Source organism: Gymnoscopelus braueri, assembly GCF_963280865.1.
Source record: "Gymnoscopelus braueri genome assembly, chromosome: 1".
In the NCBI taxonomy this organism is placed as follows: domain Eukaryota; kingdom Metazoa; phylum Chordata; class Actinopteri; order Myctophiformes; family Myctophidae; genus Gymnoscopelus; species Gymnoscopelus braueri.
In genome coordinates, this window is record NC_137603.1 from 41,071,484 (window position 1) to 41,089,090 (window position 17,607).

The 17,607-nt window shown below is 40.6% G+C and overlaps 2 protein-coding genes across 2 annotated transcripts; one reads left to right on the plus strand and one right to left on the minus strand.

Moving 5' to 3' along the window:
* On the minus strand, positions 1-5,797 carry cdkn2aip (CDKN2A interacting protein). Its single transcript, XM_080430305.1, has 4 exons — positions 5,543-5,797; positions 4,555-4,810; positions 4,324-4,445; positions 1-2,313 (listed from the first exon to the last, which is right to left on the minus strand). Exons 2-4 carry the CDS (start codon positions 4,806-4,808, stop codon positions 1,760-1,762), a joined length of 930 nt encoding a protein of 309 aa, XP_080286431.1. The 5' UTR covers positions 4,809-4,810; positions 5,543-5,797; the 3' UTR covers positions 1-1,759.
* A 512-nt stretch (positions 5,798-6,309) lies between these two features.
* tubgcp4 (tubulin gamma complex component 4) lies at positions 6,310-17,576 on the plus strand. The gene is made up of 18 exons (XM_080424395.1): positions 6,310-6,491; positions 7,287-7,415; positions 7,858-7,980; positions 8,404-8,457; positions 8,581-8,637; positions 8,780-8,859; positions 9,278-9,479; positions 9,911-10,076; positions 10,986-11,110; positions 11,224-11,274; positions 11,708-11,813; positions 12,210-12,317; positions 14,141-14,285; positions 14,384-14,561; positions 14,742-14,876; positions 14,966-15,082; positions 16,621-16,760; positions 17,390-17,576. The coding sequence occupies exons 1-18, from the start codon at positions 6,414-6,416 to the stop codon at positions 17,394-17,396; spliced, it is 2,001 nt and encodes a 666-aa protein (XP_080280521.1). The 5' UTR covers positions 6,310-6,413; the 3' UTR covers positions 17,397-17,576.
* Positions 17,577-17,607: the final 31 nt, after the last annotated feature.

The following is a 17,607-nucleotide window of genomic DNA, read 5'->3' on the forward strand; positions in this document are numbered from 1 at the left end:
TGTCACCTCGGGTGTCTGAGGTATAGATCAAAAGAGACAGAGTTAAACAGACAGAAGAGAAAGTGAGACAGATGAGTCAGAGAAAGTGATGGGATTGGGGGGCTACTACATTGTCCATTTGTACACTCAATGCCCAACTGAAATGTGTAACTTCTAACAGGTTGTACTGAAGACACATCACATCATGCTGTCCAATGCTTATGCCCATGAAGTCTGTCTTGACTAATTAAGTGACAAACCTTGCATAATGTTTAATTATGAAATGTGGTCCAGAGAATGTCATTACAGGCGAGGCAAAAAGGTGAAGAAATGTTCAGCATTTTTTAAATTAGCTGTTGTACAACAAAGTATAAAATAATGCTTAAGTAGTTAATCGATTTGATATAAACATTTGAAAGAATATTAAAAAAGCACTTCTTGGTTATTTGATTAATCAGAAAAGTTAAATAATCAATAGTTGCAGCTCTACAGTCTACTTTCATGATGAGGCCAAAGGGATCCTGATGTCACAAGACTAGTTGATTCTGACTAGGCCAACAGGCCGAAACGTCAATCAAATCACTGCGTGGAGCCAGTGTGTTATTTTCCTCCTTTATGAACAAGACAAACCACTGACATAGTAATGACCGCTTCTCACACTGCAACTCCAATTGTACCAACAATTGCTAATGAGACGCAATGTTGACCATAATGGTGCCCCATCAATGGTCGCGTGTGGTATAAGGGAAAAGGTGCCTTTTTCCCACTGAATTGGCCATATTTTCAGAAAGAATTTCCATTGTGTGGCAGATATGCGGACATTGGTAAAATTATTCGTATTCCTTAGTTACTACATACTCCTTACGATTTATATCATATAGGCTTGTCATTAATTAAAGTAAATAATTAAAATATCCACTACTTTAAATTATCTTTATTTATGAAAATATATAGAAACAGGACCAATAATGCAAACATACAATAATGCGGATCAGTGTGGATTTCTTCAATGCAATAGCTCACTTCACAATCATTAACTTTAGTCATCCCTGAATAACAATAGTCATACAGACACAAAACACATTGTCTTAACTGTGATGAAGGGAACAATCTAAATTAGGATAACCCTACATCTTCAACATTCTAAGGAACTAAGTGGTTTTTATTCAAAGACGGGCAGATTATTAAAACAAAAGACAGAGGTTATAGTACTTCTTACTATGTCTAAGGAATTACAAAAAAGGGCATATCTGTGAAGTATACCTCCATTTCACTCTGCAAAGCACATAATAAATTTAAACACGCATCTGGGAGTTTCAACCTCACTAGAGGATTCCACTGAATTTGTCATAGATAATGATGAATTATTAGTTGCATCACTTTTGATGGAGGGCATAAAAACCCTCAAGTGTGTCATCAATTCATTGGTTTATGATTACAGCAGCCCATTTGTCATGAGAACAGGACTTAATTTCATATTCATTAAATTACCTGCTGTTAGACTCGAGCTCTAAATAAAATCAGTTGAGAATGGTCTGACCAAAATAGATAAGACTGAATCCCAGATGACCCTTAACATGGTCAAATGGCCAAATCATAACATTGCACAGCAGAGATTTAAATTAAGCATAACAAACTTGATGTTACGATGCTCAAGCAAAGCCAAGTGGCTCCATCTGTGATCACACGGCTAAGGGCCCCTTCAGTATGGCTGTTCAAACAAACACACCACCTCCACATGCTGCAATGGGCTGGCTGAGGTTTGCTTGCTAGGTTCTTGCTACGACGAAGTGCCTTCCGGTTGCTCAGCCTGGAAAGGGTAACTGAGAGCCGGTGGAAAGCCCTGACTCCTCGGCTGCTCATCCAATAACATCACATCCTCCACGTCTTTCCCCTTGAACCGCCGTCTACAGATCTTTACAATCACTTTCCGCCCCTGGAAAGCTTTTAGGGCTTCCTTGGAGGCCATGGCTCTGGCAGCTGGCTCGTCACGCCCATATCCTGTGCCCAGGTAGACAGTCTGACAGCGCAGCTCACACACTTGGCCCTCCTTCTGTGTGCGGCCCGCGGGCAAGTCTGGAATGTCCTTCAGTGGTACGATCACACAGCTTAGACTCTGCTTGCAGGACTCCACGCAACTGCGGAGGATCTCAAAATGGTCCAAGTTGGGCCCAAAGCCACCAGCTGACACCAGCTTCCAAGCCACAGCCTTGTATAGGCGGTTGAAGAATGGCTGATGATCAGCTGCAGCCTGTGGGGGCGGTCCTGATTTCTGAATAACCACCTCATTAGACCCAGCTTTGGTCCTTTTCACACAGCTGTCAGTGTCAGCCCCTGTGAATGGTAATTCAATAGGCAGTTAAGTGGGTGTTTCTGCTATACAGAAAACTATTTAAAAGGGAAAGCACATAGAAAATAAATGTAGGGGACAGACATTTGCACAAAAAATAAATAAGAAATAGTCATACAAATGTATGTGGAATCGTTAGAATATCCTACACAGTGCTTTTAAGACCCAGACACATCAGTCGGACTAAGAACTAACTGTGGCAGGGCAAAGCTCCAAAGCGGATATTACATAGGCCGTTTCTCAATTCCACAACACAAAAAACAGACTTGCATTCTTGGGAAGTATATGCCCTTATATTGGCATGCCCATATATGGGCATATCAGTTGGATCGGCAGTTCAGGATAACTGGATATTCAGATATGGACATATCAAGCCCCCAGAACAGAGAGGGAGCAGTGAAGCGAATTGGACATGGTGGCAGATCATAGGTACTGCAGCTTATTACGGCTGGGGCCAGACACATGAAAACGTTTTTTACGGGCTCGACTCACGAGCTTGCGCACAGGGTTGCGCACGGAGGTGACACTACTGCGCATGCGAGACGACGCGCAGAGGCACCAAATAGTTCATCACATTTCCCAACCCGGAAGAAGGGGTGAAAAGGGAGTATGCGCTGGGTGAGCAACTCCACTCCGTTACCTCTCTATTATAACTCTATGGGACATATCTGTCGGATCGTGATTCTGGACACCCACATATCAGAGAGACTTTGAGTAAAGTTGGCCGGTCCCATATATGCATAGCGGTTGAATCTGTGCCCTGGACAACCCAGTGGGACAACCGGGTCTCGATATGTGCCTGTCTATGGGCGTATCAGGATTGTTTATGGTTATGTCTGAGTCATAGTGACATGCCTATATATGGGCATAACGGTTTTGTTTATAAGTTATGTCTGAGTCATAGTGACATGCCTATATATGGGCATACCGGTTTTGTTTATAAGTTATGTCTGAATCATAGTGATATGCCTATATATGAGCGTATCGGGTTTGTTTATGGTTATGTCTGAGTTATAGTGACGTTGCCGTGGTCCTGATATGGGTGTATCGTTTTTTTTATGGTTATGTTTGAGTCGGTGACATGGCCGTGGTCCTGCCTAATGCCTATATATGGGCATCTTATGTTTGTTATGGTTATGTTTGAGTCAGAGTGATGTCAGAGGTCTGCCGCCCGCCAGCCCCCCCATTAGCCAATTTTAACACATTAACCGCCAAGAACGTAGTCCTACGGTCCGTTAAATCCAACTGTTAAGCGCCGAGACCGTAGCCCTACGGTCCACGGTCTTTTCGCGCTATTCACTTCCGGGTTCACTTTCGGAATTTTTTTGATCCACTTCCGTTTCCGGTTTGATGACCGGAAATAGAATTATTTGGGATCCGGTTTTGACGATCACGCCCGCTCCCATTCTACAGACGAAACTGAAACTCAATTCTCTTCCTGTAGTTTTTTCTCCTCGCATTTCACTGTTTAACGTAATCCGCTCTAACTACAACATGGATGCCCCGTTTGACACGCGATCTTCACTGGGAGATACAGGGAGATCTCGCGGATGTAAACAGACCGTGTAGAGCTCAATCTTAAGGATTTTAACAAGATCTATGGCGACATGAAAAAAACAAAAAAACAACAAAAACACCTTGGCACTGGTGAGTACATTATGAGATTAACCTCTGGCGGTCGATGTGTTAATATAGGGTTAAATATGGATAATGAAGTGCTCATGCGTGAGCATTCAGTACTTTTAATGTGTTTTGTGTCATATCTCCTTTGGAGTGCACCACAAACCTGTAATTGATATTTACGGAATACTTCACTGCGAGTATTTGGTCTGTAATCTAATTTTTCTTATGTGTTACTACTTAGGCCTTAGGTTTGGGGTGGTGGACCTACATTTTATTATGGATAAGCACTCCAGGGTTCCTCCATAATACGGAGAAGGTATTTAAGTGATAATAGATGGATTCTTTATTTGTTAAAAAAGAAACTGCATTACCAGTTGCAGCACCCCTCTTTCCTTTGGCGATGATTTCATCCCTTGTTGTTCGAACTGGAACGTCACAAACAACTATTCCTTCACCCATCTCCTTGATCTTGTCCATTACTGCCATTGGGTATCTAAGGAATTAAGAAAACACCAAACCGCTAACTCCATCTGTCCCCACCCATATGTATGCATTGGTTTTACACTACATGATTTATTTGATGTTTTGCCAATAAACTGTACCTGCAGCCGAGGAAAATGTGATTGGACCAAACCATGGACAGAGACAACAATCTGTCAAGACCTGGACTGCAGGGGACTCCTCTCTCAATTGTGGGAAAAGCCTCCATATTTCGCAGGATGAACTCTCTTCTGGCACACCACTGCTTGTTGGTTTCACAGATGCCCCTGAAAGATTCCACCCATGGGGCCAGTTCAGGGTTCTGACGCAGGAACTCTGTAACAATGTCCTCCTCAGCACTCCTCTCCTCCGCCATCACTACAGTCAACAACACACATGACATGATATGAATTATTAAAACACTGTATCTGTATTAATGTTCTCAGCACTCCTCTCCTCCGCCATCACTATAGTCAACAACAATACATGACATGATATACAATACATGACATGATATGAATTATTACAACACTGAATGTTCTAGGTCTATATATTATATAATATATTTAACAATGTCCTCAGCACTTCCCTCCGCTATCACTACAGTCAACAACAACACATGACACGTTATGAATTATAACTACACTGCATGTTCTAGCTATATATTATATGGTGTATGTAAGCTAGTAATAAAGTTTTGCTTGGCATGTGAGGCCTTCCGTTAGTCATCCATTAACCACTAAACTAAAGCACTTATACTCAAATTATTATCATTTATAAAAATGGGAGATGCGCCTATGTTGCGTTATGCTCAAAATAGAACGCCAGGTTAAAGGTAGTTTAAAAGTTTTCGGTTTGAAACTTGTTCACACGTTTCAGACGCGACACAGCTGGCGTTTATAGAGCTTTATTGTTTGTTTGTATCGCTGTTAGCTAAGGGTTTTACCGAACCACACTTTTAACAAGTTATATAGCCGCTTGCTACAGAACACACGTCGGAGCAGAAGCCACGTTAAGTCATAAAAGTCTATTATAGTTCACAATAAAACATATACATATTGATATTAATGGTTAATGTAGACATATTTTAGTGCCTGATGACACACTAACCTTTGCAAGCTATTTCCGTTGCAAACTGTAGCTATAGCTAACGTTAGCTACATGACCCAATGACTGGAGGCTGGTCAGATGGAACTACACTTCCCAAACACCTTAGCTATAATGTGGGTTAGCTTCTTCTTCTAGTCCGTGGAAAATAGGTTGGTTCTCAAAATGTATATATGAATAAACAACTTGACATATAGAGAATATAACTGATTGTTTATGGTTATATTATTGTTGTTATGTTATGTATGTCAGCGACAACAATCTCTAACCAGTGTTGCCGGGTTTTGAGAGTGAAACAAGCAACCAGGTCTATGAAAACAAGCCCAAAAGAAGCGACTAGGCTACAGTGCACCCGGTTATTTGAAAATAGCTGATCTTCAAGCTCACATGCGTCGCGTTTTTCTTTTTCAAAAAATAAATCTTTGAGAAAAAAAAGTGGAAAATTAATATTTTAAAAACATTTTAACAACACAAATCTTGTATGGGGGTCCCTGGCACAAAACATTGTCAGATGAGGGTCCTTAATTACATATTAACATATATAAATACAATATTTTAGAACCACTGGTTTAAACAACATTAGGAAACAAGCCCAAAAAACGCAACCAGCAACTAACAATATTCACGAGCAACTTTACAGAAAAACAAGCCCAAAGTCGCTTATAATAAGCAGACATGGCAACGTTGTCTCCAACTGATGTTAGTGAGTGACCCGCCCCTCAATGCAGCCGCCTGTCGTCATCACACTGCGACGACTCTCTCAGCGCGGTTTGTTGTTGTTCTGATGGATGAATGAATGTCCGACCCAGATCTATTAGCTTCAGCCCATATAGTATAACTGTATAGCACACTGTATACACAACGGCCATTAACGATGATTCACGAGCTTCTGTTGGGGTTGAGTGGATACCCTGGCACTATATTCACATGGAACAAGCGAACAGGTTTGCAGGTAAGAAGACAGACACTTATTGGCTCAGCTGGCATTCCCACTTAATAGTAGCCCTAGAATGGCAGTTATATTACTGTACGATTTCATATCTGGAATACCGAATACATGAAATGCAGGTAATACCACAGCCATTCTAGGGCTAACTTAATAGTAGCCATAGAATGGCTAATCACATTTTCGTGGAGGGATTAATCTCAGAGGCATTATTTATACCGAAAATAGCAGATCCACAAGCTCGACTATAGGATCAGTAAATCAACCTTAATTGCAGCGCTCTGTGTGTACTGACCCACCCAATAATTCTTGTCATCTATAGTATCATATTCATATCCATTTGGTTCTGGCAGTAGAAATATCTCCACTTTTCCACGAGATTCACACGGACAATAATTCTGTGACGGGACGTAATTCTCAAGTTCAGCACTAAACTAAGCATGTACACAAGTTACACGAATTCCTTCAATGTGCTACTATATGTACAGCATGGGGCAGCCAGCCTGGGGCGCACAAATTGACTGGTGCAGTGCAGTTAGTGTGGGGCAATTTATGCTGCAGCAATTTCTAGCTATTCTAGGGCTAGGCTGACAGTAGCCTTACTGATCTGTCAGGTAATATCTATTAAATCCACAAAAAGCCTATGTTGTTTGTGTCATTGCTTATCAGACTATGCAAGTTATTGTTTCATCAGAATGGATAAAGATACTTGTGATATGCATTAGCTTGACACTGATAGGATTGGATGCATGCCACATGGGTTTATTGCAGTATTACTGACATGAAGCCCTTCTTCCACAGGTATCCCAAGAACTGCCCTTTCTTCACCCCAGTGAGACTAATGTACTCAATCGCCTCTGTAAATTGGGAACCGATTACATTCGCTTTACAGAGTTCATAGAGCAACATACAGGCCATGTCCACCAGCAAGTAAGTAACCCCAGATGTGAAAACATTTTATAATTTTAGATGACTGCATTTTAAATGTTCCTTTTTTTGTATGTCTGTTTAAAAAAAAATAGTTTTGCTTTTCCCACAACAGCCATATTTATCACAGTTCAGTGTATAACCGGTGGCTAGTTCACTGAATGAGTACTTTTCTGCAGGCTGTGCATTTCACTGAGTGGATTTCTCTAGATAATGGAAAAGGGAAATGAATAAAGTTGAAACTTTTCCTGATTGATCGATTGAATACTTTATTAACAAGTTTGAAAACAGCACGGCAGTACAGTTGAAAAAGCTATGCTAGAAGGATAACACAAGATTGAGAATTAAGATGGATTTAGGTGTCAGTTTTTGATAGGGATTGTAATTAAAGTAAATACATGAGATGAAAATGTGTATTTGCCTCACAAATTATCTTTTTTTCTAGGAGCATCACACAAACCAGTCTAGTCAGGCTGGACTTAATGGGATTTATCTGCGAGCTTTCTGCACTGGTCTGGATTCCATGCTCCAGCCTTACAGACAAGCTCTGCTGGACCTTGAACAGGAGGTACGATAAATGACAGGGTAACATGGTGTTTACGGCAGTGGTTCACAAATATTTTTTTTATTCATGTCAAGGACCCCCAAATTGATATGTATTTTGCCGCAGACCCCCATCTGAAAATATTTTGTGCCAGGGATCTCCATAAGATAAGATTTCTGTCAAATGTTTTGGAAATTTTTCAAAATGTCAAAAATAGCTCATCTACAAGCTCACAACGTGTCACATTGTGACCTGTTGTGAGGCTGTAGATTGGCTATTTTTGAATAGCCAAAGTATAAAATAGGGTTAAAGTGGTTAAACATTTCCTCATTTTGCAGCAGACCCCATGGAACGCCCTCAAGGACTCTTTACAACACATATACTGTAAAGAGGCCTATAACAAAACATAACATCTCATAACAAAACCTTGCCTTTTCTGTATTTCAGTTTCTCTGCGACCCACACCTGACAATATCTCACGTGAATTATGTACTGGATCAGGTAACAAATCTTACGGAAAATTTTATTACTAGTGTTATTAATAGGATTACATTTTCAAAAACCTTCACTGTGATATTTCTAAAAAGATTAATTGAAACTGACTAAAAACTGTGATCTTTCCAGTTCCAGCTACTCTTTCCCTCTGTGATGGTGGTTGTAGAGACAATAAAATCCCAGAAGGTAAGCATTGTTGAAGCAGAACGACGAGATGGACTCTTCTCCGTTCCATACATTTCACTGTTCATTCATGGGGAAGATGACGAAGCTTTATATATTTTGAGGGAAAAGTGCATCTGCTTTTTGTCATGTTTGTCCTAATTAGATCCATGGCTGTCAGATCCTGGAGACGGTATACAAACATAGTTGTGGAGGCCTTCCCCCTGTGCGCATGGCTTTGGAGAAGTAAGTCACCTCACCGTGGTGATCTACTTAGCATTAGCTTCACATTAGTGATGAAACGATTTATCAATTGACAATCGATTGTAATTGAATAATCGGTTTAGTGATGTATCATGCAGATATCTCCAATGTGTTATTTTATATCTTCACTGCAATGTGAATGTTTGTCTTTGTTCCATATTATAAAATGAAAACAAATTATGTTTTTGACTAACCATTAGATTAGAAAGAAGAAAGAAGTTTCAATGTGTATTTGGGTTCAGATAACATGGTGGGCATTTACCGTCATTTTGGGCTTTATTCCCTTATTTTACCTTCATTATAGATCACATTAAAATTCAAGACAGGTTAAATAATCATTACTTACAGTAACAGGCCTACTTTATGTTTATTGTCTGTTATTCCGCTGTGTTCAATGCAGAATTCTTGCTGTGTGCCATGGTGTGATGTACAAGCAGCTAGCTGCATGGATGCTGCATGGACTGCTTCTGGACCAAAGTGAGGAGTTCTTCATCAAGCAAGGTCCCAGTGCGGGAGGGGCTGCTAACAACCAGGAGGAGGACGATGAGGACCTGGGGATTGGAGGGCTGAGTGGGAAGCAGCTCAGGGAACTGCAGGACCTGGTGAGAGATGCAACCAAACATGACTGAAAACACAAATACTAGCCTCACACCCAAAATGTGTGTGGGGGTGGGGTGGCAATTAATCAAATAATCGATATATGGAAAATTAATTTTAATAATAATATTAAATTGAATAAAATGATAGTCATTGGATTAGCGATGTATCATGTAAAAATTACTCATATGTGCTATTTAGAACTTCACCACAATGTGAATGTTTGTCTTTGTTCATAAAATGAAAAGTTATTTGTTTGACTGCTGGGAAAATATATTAAGTAATTAAAAAATGTAACATTTTCTAGATGTATTACCTTATTTTAGAGGCATTTTATGGTCAGTAATCACATACATGTATCAAGTAATCAAAAAAAATATTGACAGATTAAAGCATCGCTTAGATTTTCATCTAATGCACTAAATGACTTGTGCAGAGGCTGATTGAGGAGGAGAACATGCTGGCTCCCTCCCTGCAGCAGTTCTCACTGCGGACAGAGATGCTGCCTTCATACATCCCCATCCGTGTAGCAGAAACAATCCTTTTTGTGGGAGAGTCTGTCCAGATGTTTGAAAACCACAACCACAGCCCATCCAGAGCTGGTACGGTCCAAGGGTTTTATTGTCCTGTGATTACAATACAGCTCTTTATTTACTAAGCGATGCACCACTTATGTCACTTCAGGAAGAAGTACATGTAAATGAATTTGTTTAGTAATGTTGTTTAACACATTGGGTGCCAGAGGTTTATTAAAATATTATACTTTGAGTGCCAGGACTTTTTAAACATTTTGAACCTTTTTCAAGTAGTCACAAAATATTTTCAGTGATCACCGTCCTCACGGTGATCCCCTCATTACACACGTACAGGTCTCGTACAATCGGGGGGAAAAAATTTAAAACATTCGGAAATCCATTCCATAGTTGCAGCCAGTTCAAAAAAGTTAAATTAACATTGTAAAAAAAAAAAGTGCACAGGAGCCGAGATACAGGTTTTTGAAGTCATAAGTTAACCAGGAGGTGGATTGGAGTCTAAATCTTGTAGGAGTGATATTTCCTGTTGCTGTGAAGGAAAAAAAAAAAAAAAATTAAAAAACCGTATATATACGGTTTTGACACTCAACGTTAGTATGCGCAAAACCGTATATATACGGTTTTGGCACCCAATGTGTTAATTGACTACAATAATAGCATTTTGTATAATAATACTCATATAAAAAAGAGTGAGGCTGCAATCCTGTACACACACACACACACACACACACACACACACACACACACACACACACACACACACACACACACACACACACACCACACACACACACACACACACACACACACACAGAGAGAGAGAGTAGGTATACACAAATAAATACATCAGTCCCATGAGTGGTTACAGTCAGTAATGCACATGTTTTGTGCCAAATTTGCTATGATCCTCATTCTGTCCTACTCCTATTACTATGTGTCAGTATAACAATGTATCATTCTGTGGTAACACTACCGAAGGCTCGATACTGAAGCACCAGGAGGACTTGTTTGCTGCCGAGTTGCACAGACTTAAACAGCAGCCCTTATTCAGCCTGGTGGACTTTGAGAATCTGATTGATGGCATCAGGAGCACAGTGGCAGAGGTGAGAGCATATGGACTATATATTTTCACCGTCTTCATGTTGGTATGCTCAAGCCTAAGCTGTAATACTCTGAAGAATTTGAATAGTCACAACGTGAACCCATTCATTTGCAGCATCTGTGGACATTGATGGTCGAGGAGTCAGATCTATTGGGACAGCTAAAGGTTTGAACCCGAGTTATTTAACTGTGGTTTTGGAAATACGTTTGATTTACTTTTCAGTTTGGCTTTGATTTCAGTTTACTTATAGTTTGTTTTACGAGTGCATAAGTAGTTTTAGTTTTAGGAATTGACTAGTTAGTTTTAAAGGAATTATGAGACTTAGAAAGCAGCCCCTGGTCCGTCTGGTGGACTTATTCTAGTGAAAAGGTAGGATGAACAATGCATCAGATGTGGTGGAAAAACGAATACAAAAATGTACTTTAGTTTGTTCATTTTAGTTGTTTTTTTATTTTAGTTTCGGTTAACAAAATAGTTTTTTTCCCTTTTTAGTTTTAGTCTTCGTTTTGGTTTGTACTCAAAGTAAAACAAGTTTGTTTGTATTGCATTTGTATTGTATGAATGCTTTATTTAGATTGAACCTCCTTCTTTCTTGCAGATAGTTAAGGACTTTTACTTACTGGGTCGTGGCGAGCTCTACCAGGTTTTTATTGACCATGCTCAGCACATGCTGAAGACCCCACCAACAGCTGTCACAGAACATGGTAGCCCACATTTAAGTAGTGATACTTTCGTCATGGGTTCCCACAGAAGATTTCCAATGTGCCCTTCGTTTGGGAGAAATTAAGCAAATAAGCTCTTTAGCAAACAGACACCTATAATATTCACACATTTTGTTCAACAAGATTATCTCCACAAATGAACACACTGTTTACAATCATTTTGACCACATGCTAAAATGTGAGCTTTAATGAGCTACAGATAAATTCGAAATTCTATAGGGTAAAAAAAACACTGGCTATCTGATGATGGAACATATGGCCCTTACTCACTTTTAGGTTTTAGGACTGCAAACTATAACTCATTATCACTGTATTCGTTCACCAGTAATGATGACATTTTGTATGAGAAATGTATTTATTGCATTTTGTTTTCTACAGATGTAAATGTGGCCTTTCAGCAGGCTGCTCATAAGGTATTACTGGACGATGACAACCTCCTGCCTCTGCTGCACCTTACTATAGACTACCAAGGCAAAGAGAGTAAAGGTTTGTTTTACTGATTGGATTTGAATAAGATAAGCATTTTTCTAAAATAGATAAAATGGCAGATCTACAAGCTTTACGATTTGTTGTATGACGCGTTGTGAGCCTATTGATCAGCTATTTTCTTATTTTTGTGTGAAACCCTTATAAAATAGGGCTTATGTAATTAAAGTACATCGATTTTGACGATTTATAAAAATATTGATTTGTATACAAAAAGGTATCCCAAAAACGTGCTCTCAATTATTCAAAAAAGTCATAAATGGAATAATTGCCAAGAAGATAATCGATAGATGTAGCCCTAGTTGGTTAACTGTCAATAACAAGTTCATCTTAAAGATTTAGTCTTTAAGAAGAATCTTAGCTTAAGCAACTTAAGGCCTACTGTATATGTTACAGGTAGATTGGCATTCCAGGTAGAATGGAAAATAAGCGCTTGTTTTCACCGCCCGTCCGCCCCCCAGGCAATTCTGTAGAACCAACGCCAGAGGGCAATGCAAGCCACACATGAGTCCCACACCACACACGCACGCATGCACACGCACACAAACGAGCACGCACACACGCATACGCGCACATGCACGCGCGCGCGCACACACCCGCGAACAAGGGGGCGAGACTGAGGAGGCGGGGCTGGCGGGCTATGTTAGTGCAGTGAGTGGCAGTTGGGGCAAACCATAGCGGGGCAAACGCAGTCCCCACAACATCATTTACTATTCTGTGCCTATCGGTACATAACTCGGACGGCGCTTAGTCGACTAGGAGACCATCGGCCGGTCGTCGCGGGCACTCGCGCCTGGAGGCGCTCGGGCGCGACTCCTTGGCCTCAAGGTCTCCTTAGTCGGAGCGCCTCCGTCATGGTCCAAAACTATACTTTATCGGCGAAAAAAAAGAGTCCGCGGTTGTTTGAAAAAGTAATGTCCCGAGCGGGAGTCAAACCCAGACTCCCAGTGATAGTGGATGGGGAGTCCAATGATTATCGAAGTGCGCCACTGAAGCCAGTATGTATGTATATTCATGTTGTCGTTGTCCTCGCATCGCAGCCCCGTCCCGAGCCTAAAAACAAGCGCTCCACTTCCAATCTACCTGGAATGCCAATCTACCTGTGACATATATACTTTGTCATATGTCAAAAGTTAAAACAGACGATCTACAAGCTCACAACGTGTGACGTGTTAGATTGTAGAGCTGCTATTTTTTCAAAATTGTTTAAATGTGGGATTTTTTGTTTTTGAAAAAAATATGAAATCTTTGAAAATGACATGCCCAAAACAGGGATGCCAAGTGGAAAGTGGTCACTGCCACAATTATTGCTGGCCGCGTTTGCCCACTGCCAGAGATTTTTCATCGAAAAAAAAAAGTACTCAGGAGCCGAGATACAGATTTTTTAAGTTTTAAGTTAACAAGGAAGTGGATGGGAGTCTAGATCTTTAAACAATCATATCTCCTTGGTCTTTGGGTCAAATTTGAAACAAAAAAGATTTTTTTTTTGAAAAAAATAAAATTACGTTTTTTACGTCAGTGGCAGGATTGGTAAACGGGAAAAATTACGTTTTTTACGTCAGTGGCAGTGAATGAGTTACGATAAAATGACAAATACAAACTACTACAAATACTAAAAGACTATTTTTATGTATTTTTATTTTATTTTGAGGTTGTCTTTTACCTATTCATTTAGCATCCTCTAGTGTTCAGTTCGGTTCTTCCTGGGGCTAATTGACAATATTTACATCAGCCTAAATTATACTTCTTTGCTTGGACATCTGTTAATTTCGGTGACAGACAGTGTCAGGCTTTGTGGTCAGTAGTTGTGCTTGTATTTTCAGAGGCAACAGGCACCAGAGATGGAGCCACCCCTCCCCAGGATACGTCCCCCCGTGAGGTCCCTCCTACAGGCTGGGCTGCTCTGGGTTTGGCCTACAAAGTCCAATGGCCTCTCCACATCCTCTTCACTCCTGCCGTTCTTGAGAAGTTAGCATTCACTTCTCTTCATGTTTCATCTCTTTGGAAAGTAGAACTCATATATTCATCCTCTGTTCTATTTGCTTCCCTCTTGCTCTTGTGGTCAGGTACAATGTAGTGTTCAGGTATCTTCTCAGTGTGCGGCGGGTGCAGTCAGAGCTGCAGCACTGCTGGGCTTTGCAAATGCAGAGGAAACATCTTAAGTCCAACCAGACAGATGCTGTTAAATGGAGACTGCGCAACCACATGGCTTTCTTGGTTGACAACCTGCAGTACTACTTACAGGTAACCCATAGGAGCACACCAGATATAGACTTGGCTTGTGTGATTGGGAGTAAGGAAATACACAAGACAAGTAGGACCTGTTGATTTTTCGTGTAGGCAACTTAAAAGGGCCTGAATTTCTGAATGTCCCTTACTAACCAGCTCTAACCAGCCCGATATTTTGTTTTTTTTGTGCCCCAGGTGGATGTGCTGGAATCTCAATTCTCTCAACTGCATCAGCAGATCAATTCCACTAGAGATTTTGAGAGCATCAGACTCGCCCATGATCATTTCCTGAGCAACCTGCTAGCCCAGTCCTTCATTCTGCTGAAGCCGGTTAGCATCAACTATTTCCATTTCAGATTTAGACTGATCTTATCTAGTTTTGCCTCTGAGTAACACATTCAAAATCCTCCTGTCCCCAGGTATTCCATTGTCTAAATGAGATCCTAGAGCTGTGCCACAACTTCTGCTCACTGGTCAGTCAAAACGTGGCTCCATTAGATGAGAGGGGTACAGCACAACTGGATATCCTGGTGAAGGTGAGGTTGCATTGCTGGTTCACTCCACATACAGAGTGTGTTTACATGCACACTTAAAAGGTCTATCTTATTCTGATTAAGGCAATACTCTGGTTCTTGAAATCGTCATGTGAACGTCAGGAGGACTAAGTAAAATCTAATTAGTGTGGTTGCCAGACTATAGTACTCAACCGACTTTATTTCATATTCTTTCTTTCTAGATAAACTTTTTTCTTACTCGCTATTTCTCCCACAGTTTATTTTTCCCAATTTTGTGCCATATGTCAAATTGACCGGCTTCACCGGGACCAGACTGCTTGTACTTAGCTAAGAGATTGGTTGCATAGTTTAATTGATATTGATTTATTAGTGCATTAAATATCCCCATCCACTTTAATGGGAAAATGAAAAAACTCAAATTCAAGTATTTTTTCTCAAAAACCATAAGAGCTAGAGTTACCAGATTTGGAGGGGAGGTTCATAGTTTATTGCAAAATTATTGAAACGAATATTAAACCATTCGGCCACATGGTGGCGCTATAACAGCCCACTTTACCTTTTGGCCTATAACTCTTGAACCGTAGGTCGTAGAATAAAAAATTCCTTGGGTCATGACGCAACTCCCCATATAGGCCACGCCCATTTGCGTCTTGATAGATTTTCCGCCATTTTGAATTTTCTTCAAAACACACTTTTAGCTCCTCCTCCTACAGATTTTGTCCAAATCTCACAAAAATCGGTACACATGATCTATGGACCCAAGCAATAAACATATCCAAGCGGAATTTTGATAGTCTATACTGTTCGGCCGTAATTGGATTCCAAAGTTAGCGGGAGTGGCCCGTTTTACAAAAAATGCCTAAAAACGTCCAGTCAATCCCAAATTTGAATCACATGTCAAGGATGGTTTACTCAACAAATCCCCAAAAGCATTTCCACTTTGACCTATAGGGGGCACCACAAATGCGCAAAATGTAACCGTTTGACACAAAAACATGATTTTTGGGGGGATCAGTTCACTCAAAAAGAAAAGCAAGTGATCTCAGGAGTGACATGACGATGTCATCGGCCCGCTACATTTGTGGGAGGGGCCTGTTTCTTTAGTGGGAGGGGCCTATTTCCTCAAATCAAAACGGCACGTGTCACGAACGCGGGATCCGATCGGCACCGAATTCGAATCGCACGTCGCGTGGCCTCCGACGGTAATCCTCCCGGCGTAATCCTCGCGTCCCGGCGGCCGCCCGCGACCGGCGTTGGCGCAACCACACTTTGCAATTTCCCAGAATTGCGACGCGTCTAGTTAAGATATGGTTTACTGCACAATTCATTTGGCATGAAAACGCTTTGTGCGTGCATGTCTGAAAATGTTGATCGATGTAACAACTTCACCGGATATTTACTGACTTATCATATAAACCTAGGTAATTCCTGTAATCTCACCAACGCTATGAATCTTTTATCCCATAGCTTGATTACCAGTCATTTGTGTATTACTGTGTATGTAAACACACACGATTCCACAAAGAATTTCTGGAATGCAAACTGTATAATTTCTTCAGGGTTTCAGCCGCCAGTCCTTCCTGCTCTTCAAGATCCTGTCTGGTGTCCGCAATCACCAGATCAACTCTGACCTGGCCCAGCTTCTCCTCAGGCTTGACTACAATAAGTATTACACCCAGTCAGGAGGCACCCTGGGCAGGTAGGGAAATCGACGAAATATTTCATTGCTACTAAATGTACTGTATGGTTAGAGACCCAATCCGCAAGTCTAAAGAAACTCAATTCCAGTCTGGCATCATGAATGTTTATCATTTGAAACTAACTCTGCTCGTAAGTGATTGTGGAGCTACGCATCTCAGTAGCACAAATCATAATCAGTAGTTATTGCAGGTTAAGCGATATTGTAATACTTCAAATCATAGATACCTCATTGGCCACAGCTGTTCATTGGAGCGATACGTCATCACGGCCGGCACATTTTGTAAGCCGAGCCGTGCCTCCTAATGCATGTACCGGTATGTCTATTGAAGCAGGTGGTTTCTCCACAATTAAAATCATCTCTCACTGAATTCTCAACCGATTTTCACACGGCACACGGTTTGTATTTTATGATAGAGGATACATGGTTAATAAAAAATTTGGAATAGATTTTTTTAAATCATTCCAATGAATCCAATTTGCAAAGTGACACAAAACAAGGCATCATGCACTTTATCTACACACCCCACAGCCAAAGGAAAGCTCTCAGTACGTTCTAGATTTGCAGAGAAGCATCAAAATAGAGTGCCATAATCTATAGAACATAATTTACATTTGCTTCCATTTCAGCTTTTAAACACCAAGACTTGACAATGGACGAAGAGCTCAAATGTACTTCTGTCAGTGGACGTTATCCTACCATTTTGTGTTGTCAGATTTCCTGTAACATTTTAGTAGTATGATAATATGCCCTTTAAAAATATGTATGCAATTCCTAAATCAATCATCATGTATAAAGTGTATATATTCAAGCCTTATTGTGTGTGTGCTCTTTTCTACAAGACAAA